General features: G+C 41.0%; 1 protein-coding gene across 4 annotated transcripts in view; it reads right to left on the reverse strand.

The window, feature by feature from the left end:
- Positions 1-5894, reverse strand: part of SSR3 (signal sequence receptor, gamma (translocon-associated protein gamma)) — a 14226-nt gene extending 8332 nt beyond the window's left edge. For all 4 annotated transcript variants that reach the window (XM_011959005.1, XM_011959003.1, XM_011959004.1 and 1 more), the window contains exons 1-2: positions 5651-5894; positions 4347-4473 (exon numbers count right to left, since the gene is read on the reverse strand). In XM_011959005.1, coding sequence (XP_011814395.1) covers positions 4347-4473; positions 5651-5783 — 260 coding nt within the window. In that variant the 5' untranslated portion in view covers positions 5784-5894. The remainder of the gene's footprint in view (positions 1-4346; positions 4474-5650) is intronic.
- Positions 5895-8220: the final 2326 nt, after the last annotated feature.

An 8220-nucleotide genomic window follows, 5' to 3' on the forward strand; every position in this document is an offset into this window, starting at 1 on the left:
TTAGCCAGGATGGTCTCGATCTCCTGACCTCGTGATCCGCCCGTCTCGGCCTCCGAAAGTGCTGGGATTACAGGCTTGAGCCACCGCGCCCGGCCTCAAATAATGTATGTTTTAAAAGGTTTACAAAGTTACTTTTTAAACTTTATTACCTCACACAAATTGGTAACTGGAAAGAGGAAAAAACAGTTCTTTAAAAAAACAAACAAAAAAAACCACACAATAAGAGGAAATCAATTCTGAAACCTAAAGAAAAAGGCTGCTAAGGGGGCAGACAGCTGTCTTTTTATGAGACACTTTAGGACACTAAAATGAACTTTTTACTCCAAAGATCCAAATTCCTTTGATTCATTATGTAAAAACTATCTTTTCATATGCTTCTTGCATTTCTGAGACACTCCGCTCCAAAGGCAGAGATTCTTCTCTCTGAACCTCTTTAGCAGACCAGGCACTAAGTATGTTTCTTCATGAGAACAGATTATGAAAACAGGAAAAATAAGAAAAATTAAAAATAAATAAATGTGTTTCCTGAACTTAACATCAGACTACTTTTTTTTTTTTTTTTCTTTTCTACAAAAGACCAGTTGAAAAGAAATGGACAGTTTAGTGCAGAAACCTTTCTTAGCTTAACACAAAATATATACACATACCCCCTAACTATCAAGGTGTTAGGACACAGGAATAAACTACTACATTTTCAAAAGAGTTGGTTGTCACTACATGTCTTTAGGACGAACAGTCAACCGATTGTCCACATGACAAATCCTCACGAAGACATTACACCAGATAACTAAGCAATTTCTCTTCTAGGTCTAGAATTTTATCCTCACCTACCAGGGGCATGACAACCACACTGCAGGTTTACTGCAACTTAAGACGAGGAAGCCCTCCCCTCTGTCTTAGAACTCTCAGAAAATAAACCTCACTCAGTGCTGAATACTCTAAAACAAAATAGAGGTCACGCTAGTGACCTAGCACTTAGTCAACTGAGATAACCCATAAAATCAATTGTATTTTTCTTCCTTTACTCTTTCACATCAGTATGTCAGAACACTTCCAAAATTAAAGATAAGAAAAAAGACACTATCTGATTTCTTAAAATAAAAACAACGTTGCAAACATCGTTTAAATTATGCCACTTTAAAAAACAAAAACAACTTCAAAAGGCTCTCTCAGTCCCAACCTCTTCAACCCTGCACATAAACATTTATTATGTGCCAGACTCTACGCTTAACATGTCACATGTATGATCATAATGAATCCTCACCACTCTCTGAGATTCCATTAGCATCCCCAATTTATAGCTGAGGAATCTGAAGTCTACATAGGGAAAACTATGCCTACGGCCATACATTTAAGAGTGGCAGAGCTGGCACTGGAACCCAGACTGTCGACTCTGAAGCCATCTTCCTTCTACAGCCAACATCTACCCACACTCAGCATCTTGCGGGATCTTTGAACCTTAACCATCTTGCAAATCTGTAGGAGTTTCAAAGTCAGTAGCATATTTAACATAAAGCCAAAATTATGACTAAAAAAAAAAACCTCTACTCTGAGTCTATTAAGTCAGTAAGTCAGTGAAATTTTACTGAACTAAATGTACCATTAACTGTTTCAAGGGGTATAAAATAAGATATGGCAGGTGTCTTCAAGAAGCCTAAAGTAGAAATGAGAAGGTAAAAAGAACATGACTTTGATTCTAAAGAGATGAATGAAAAATGATATGAAGAATAAGTAAAAAATGTAAGTCTCAAAGGGACTGAGTTCCAAGAGTATTACAAAGAATGGGTCATACAAGTTGCCCACTTGCGAGGGCTTCCCAATGCACCAATGGCCATGCCTCACAAGAAACAGTCCCCTACAGTGGAGGCCCACATGAGCTGAATCCTGGAATGGCAGCTGGCTGAGGGGCTGCCAAGCAGAAAGATAACAAAGATAACCCAATTTCTCTGCTGGTCCATCAGAACGGCTGCCCCGAAACCTGAGCTCCTTTGTGTCCAGAACAATAGGGAGGAAACTGCGAAGACCACTTCAGCCACTGAGGCCATTCTGGGCCATTACTTAAAATAAATCCCTGTTAACTGAGATCATCTCAACATGTTTCTATTCCTCATTCTCCGAAAGAGTCTAACACAGGAACAACAAAGCAAAGGAATGATCAAAGTCAGGAAGGGTTTCTCTGGAAAAGATTCCTAGGTCTCAAAATAAAACACAGGTAAGAATGGAAAGGAAGTTAAGTTAATCCTAAATGGGGGAGGGCACAAGACATAGTCAAAGGATGATGTGAGGGCGAGGCAGAAGAGTTAAAGCCTAATTCTGAAAGGTGAGGCCAGACTCATAGGAAGGAAGCAGATGACTTGCATTCCAGGGGTCTAGAAGAATTTGGCTTTAATACATTTTTTAAAAAAGAGGCCATGGCTGGACGTGGCAGCTCACACCTGTAATCCTAGCACTTTGGGAGACCGAGGCAGATGGATCACTTGAGCCCTCAGAAGTTCAAGACCAGCCTGGGCAACATGGTAAAACTCCATCTCTACAAAACATACAAAAATTAGCCAGGCGTGGTAGTAGTGCGTGCCTGTAGTCCCAGTTATTTGGGAGGCTGATGTGAGAGGATCGCTTGATCTCAGGAGGCAGAGGTTGCAGTAAGCCAAGATTGGGCCACTGCACTCCAGCCTGGGCAACAGAGTGCGACTCTTGTCTCAAAAAAAGAAAAAAAAAGGTCATGATGAGTTATCAGAATGACATGATAAAAATGATGTCACGTAAGGAGAAATACATACTCTTCATTCAATAAAACAAGGGAAATACCTGCACTTCATATGGATGCTATAAGGATTACATAGGGTAATGTGCTTTATATAGTGCATGGCACGGTGGGCCCTAAACTTGTTTTAAAAGACCAGATGGAGGCTGTTACAGCAATATGAGTATAAACAGTGTCCAAACTAGAGTGAGAACTATGGATGAAAAGATAATGCACATACAAAGTATGTCCACACTTCAAGTCTCAGTGAAATTCCAATTGCCTTTAAGAAATGACTTCCAAAGCAATATGGCACCTAGATGGCCCCATGAAGGAGGGAGGGAAATAATCCTGCTATCCCTACCCAAGTTATCACAGTGTACATGAAAGCAACATCAAAGGGCGTCAATTAAACAATAATTTATACCACTTCCAATGAGACAATGAGGACCATGACACTGAGAAATAGTAAATGTTACCATCTTTCCTAAGTCTAGATGCTCCTGCATTTTAACCTCTATGAAACTAGAATATTTAATTGCTTATAATTAATGTTTAAATTTACGGTGGTGAGGCTTGAGTTTTCTTCTCTAAAAGCTGTATTTTACAACATGTGTGATCTTAGAATATGTTAATCCTTTACATTTTATACACTTGTATGAAAACAAACGTAATTAGCATTAAAAATAACAGAGAGTTTAATTTTTAAAAAAAGTAATAAAATAAAAAGACCAGCCTGGTCAACGTGGCCTGTCTCGACAAAAAAAATTAGCTGGGCATGGTAGCCTGCACCTGTAGTCCCAGCTACTTGGGAGGCTGAGGTGGGAGGATCGCTTGAGCCGGGGAAGGTTGAGGCTGCAGTGAGCCATGATCATGCCACTGCACTGCAGCCTGGGCAACAGACCTAGACCTTTTCTCAAAAAATAATAATGCAGCACTTTGGGAGGCCGAGACAGGCGGATCACTAGGTCAGGAGATCGAGACCATCTTTGGTTAACACGGTGAAACCCCGTCTCTACTAAAAAATACAAAAAACTAGCCGGGCGAGATGGCGGGCGCCTGTAGTCCCAGCTATTCCGGGAGGCGGAGGCAGGAGAATGGCGTGAACCTGGGAGGCGGAGCTTGCAGTGAGCTGAGATCCGGCCACTGCACTCCAGCCTGGGGGACAGAGTGAGACACAGTCTCAAAAAAAAATAATAATAATAATAATAACAATAATGACAAAAAGATCATTTCTTTAACTTCCAAAAACAATACGTGAAGAGCCCAGAACAATTCTCTCCGTAAAGAATTACATTTAGCTTTTGAAATGTTAATTTACTTGGTGGGTTTGTTTCTCTGATGAACCTCCTATTAAGGCTTGGGCTTAAGTGTTCTAATTCCACCCTCAAAATCTTCTGTAGCCATGTCAGAATGACTGTCTCTACTTCAGTTAGTTAATAATTCTTCCTAGCATCAATGTTCCTTTCCCCCAAAATATATATATTAATACATAGATATCTCAAATTAATGCTTATTGAAACCAACACACACAAACGATCTTTAAGAAGACATATAAAAATACAACACGTAGTACGTACTTTCACTTGAAAAACATACTTACTTGTGCTTGAGAACAAATTTCACATTCTTGTATGCAAAGGCTACCAAATATGTGCTTACTAGGGTCATCACACTATACAAAACAGCAGACTGAATAAGATCCATATGCCATATTCTCCAGTATAACCCTGAATTAAAATAAAAGGGGGAAAGTACAAAAAGAAACATTACAACCCCATAACAAAAGCCCGCGAAATTAATTACAGCTAAGCCTGGTAAAATACCAAGTTATTAGTTATGCAATCCAATACAGTATCTGAGGATCTTCAGAAGTGAGATAACCAGTTAACAGTATAGTCTCAAGCCTTCCAGTTCAGAACATTTGAAAAACACCACTTTCCTATTACTAGTCCAGATGAGATTTCTGCTTCTAAAATGAGAACAAACTCTGGCTCAACGTAATCACAAGTCAGACTTCACATTTCATTCACCAGGGTACTAGCATGCTAAATACAGGCCATTCCAAAATGCCACGTGCAGTCCCAAACCATAGTTTCCTTGCTGACCTGGCTATTATCAGAACTCCAAGCAGTGCTCTGTCAAATGAGTGAGCCATAATATGGCTTCACATCACGTTAATTGCACGCTGGGTTGTATAAGCACAAAAGAGAAAAATACATTTGGTTTTAAATGCCCAAAAACAGTGCAGCAAAAGACAAAGAGTTCTGGAACCTTGAGCTCTACTAAAAACGACCTTGTGCAAGTCTGCAGTTTCCCAACCCAGTGAGAATTCTAGAATTGGTACAGTAGGATTATTTAAAAAGTCTAAACAAGGTAGATCCCTAACCCCTGGCACTTCAACTTCTCTCTTTCTGAAAAAACCAGGAAAATTATGCAGTGGTGTAAACTAGCTCACGCAAAGATGCACTTCTAATTCAGTGGGTTACTTCATGGGTCTCTCACCTAATTAATTTATCCAAAATAAGTAATAACATAAGTTTAAAATTTCGTAACGGCAAGCAACAGTTGTACGGAAAAGAGCAGCAGACAGTATGCTTGAGTGTGTTTAAACACAGATTCCGGGCCGCCACCCCAGAACTAGTTAACCACCTTCTCCGGGGGTGGAGCTCGGGAACGTGCGTACTTTTAACAAGTGACCTCCCGGAGTGCTTTAACAGGACAATCCCAAGCGACAACGCCGTGCCCAAAGAAGAGGCTCTGTGCCTCCCAGAGCTCAGGGGAGCTGGAGAGATCGCCGACCTCCGGCCGGCACCCGCGCCTTGCCTGCTCGCTGGGTCCTGCCACGTCCCCGCCCAGCCCGACCCGCCCGCGGGCTCCCAAACCAGCCTCGCTCCCAGCACTCACAGATGGGGATGGCGGACACGATGAACGCATTCCCGAAGAAGAGCGCGGAGGACTTGGCCGAGAGATTGCGGCTGAAATCCTGCAGGAGCAGGTCCTCCTCGGACTGCTGTTTGGAGCTGCCTTTGGGAGCCATGGCGGAGCAGGAGGCGAGAACATGGAAGGTAGAGCTGGCCGCCAAGGCGGGCAAAGGCCCCTGACTCCGCCCCTGCGGCCGCCGTATCCGCTAACGACCCGTCAGCGCGGCGCGCGGAGGCGGGACCCAGCTTGGCGGAGAGCAAGCTTCCCCAGGAATGGCCAACTTGGGGCCGCTAACTAGGCTTCCGGGCGTGATTGGGCGAGCGGACCAGACTTCCGGAGTCCTGGAAAGCCACGTGACCCGTCCACCTCGAGGAGAGAGAAGGGATTTGTAGTTTAGTGGGTGCTTTAAAAAAACATTGACAAAACTTTATTTATATTCCACTTCAGAGCTTATGACAGAGTCATGAGTTCTCAGTTCTTCAGAATTCCAAAATTAAAACCTCTTCTGGCCCCACGCCATTAGTGCCCTCTGTACGTACCCAGGACTGAGTACATTGAAGGAGAAAAAAGAGAAAGGTATAGCTAACTCATGTAAAATCTCTTCTCCTTTACCCATCCTTTATTTCACTAAATACCTTGAAGAATCTTATGATGTGCGCATCATTACCGCCACTACAGATGAAAAGCCTGAGGGTGGTAGATCTGCGGTGTGGCTCTCCAAGGCGTGGGCTCTTTTCACTAAACAGTAGGCCACCTCTGTAGGAAGAAAACGGGACTCTTGTTTTTGAGAAACTCATGATCTTATTGATGAAGGTAATATTTAATATATGTCTGATACACTTACAAGTTACTTACTATTTTATTTCAAATAAACCTATAGAGTTTTGTGGCTTCCAAAGCCATGCTAAATAAAACATAATACTAAGAACAGGTTGGCTAGGCAGGACTCCTTCTCTGAAGCTCAGAAAGATTTAAGTATGCCTATTAAAACAGCTGGATTCCATTTTTAACTCAACACATTATCATCTTTTCTTCACAAAAAAAAAAAAAAAATATTCCACCACATCACTCCCAGCAAATGCTGCTTTTCCTTACTGAGAACACGCCAGTGCATTAGGCACAACTTCCTCAACCTTCAGCCTCCTTATCAACAGTTTTGTAGATACCTTTCTTCCTCACAGTATTCAGTTGTAATCTACCTCCACAGCTTCCTATTACTAGTCCTAATTGAGCTTTTGTCTTCAATATTTTCCAATCTATTCTCTATACAGGTTCCAGAGTGAGTTTTGCTGAAATATAAATCCTTCCATTATCTACTGCAAGTATTCCTTAATGCCAGAAGTTTTCATTAATTCACCACAAAATGAAAAAGAAAACAGACCATCTATTGAATTTTTCAGAAAATCAAAAGTATTCATTTTAAAATATCTGGGTTTATGTCTTTTTTGATGTTAAAAATGCTCTTTATTACATGGTAGTGATAGAAAAAGTATTATTTTTCTCTTACAACATACTCCTCCCCCAGTTTTTCCTATCTCAGTTAGTTGCATTCTTTTAAACCCATTTGCTCTGGTTAAAATGGTGGGTTTCAAGACTGATTATTTTTTTCCTTCTCCATCTGTGACCACTTCATAAATAAAACTTTTTGGATCTGTCTCTATAACTAGATTTTCTTCTGCCTGTTTATAAACAAACAAAGGATATAAAAAGAAGATAGAAGATAAAAATCAGAGGCTGAGCACGGTGGCTCATGCCTGTAATTCCAGCACTTTGGAAGACCAAGGTGGATGGATCACAAGGTCAAGAGATCGAGACCATCCTGCCCAACATGGTGAAACCTCGTCTCTACTAAAAATACGAAAATTAGCCTGTCATGGTGGTGCACACCTGTAGTCCCCAGGTACTCAGAAGGCTGAGGCAGGAGAATCACTTTAACTTGGGAGACGGAGGTTGCAGTGAGCCAAGATCGCGCCACTACACTCCAACTCCAGCCTGGCAACAGAGCGAGACTCCATCAAAAAAAAAAAATAAGAAAACTAAAAGATCCAAAGAGACAACAATCATCTTTCTTTTAAAAGAGAAAAGAAGAAACAATAATGATGAGATTAAAAAGAATTATGCCTGAGAAAAATATTTTAACAACTAAAATAGGAAAGGTAAAAGTTTGAAATGTTGAGTGGATATAAATGTTACAATTGATGTAATAAAAAAAGTAGAAAAAATTAATACGTTTTTTAAAGCTAAAGATAACTATAAACAGAAGATAATCTAAAATAGGAATTTTAAATTACTTTCATGGGGGTAAATTAGAGAAATATGATAGGGAATAATACTTACGATACAACATTTTTGGTAATGGCAACAATTACAGTTATGAAGGTAGCACGCTTGGAGTACTGAAGCAGTGTTTTCTTGCACCAGAGCTACCTAGTTCCCTTTGAAAAGCAAGCAGCAAGACCTAAGGATCACTTGTTTTTTTTTTCTTTTTGAGATGGAGTCTCGCTCTGTCGCCCAGGCTGGAGTGCAGTGGCCCGATCTCAGCTCACTGCAAG

Source organism: Colobus angolensis, unplaced genomic scaffold, assembly GCF_000951035.1.
Source record: "Colobus angolensis palliatus isolate OR3802 unplaced genomic scaffold, Cang.pa_1.0 Scaffold48, whole genome shotgun sequence".
Lineage (NCBI taxonomy): Eukaryota > Metazoa > Chordata > Mammalia > Primates > Cercopithecidae > Colobus > Colobus angolensis.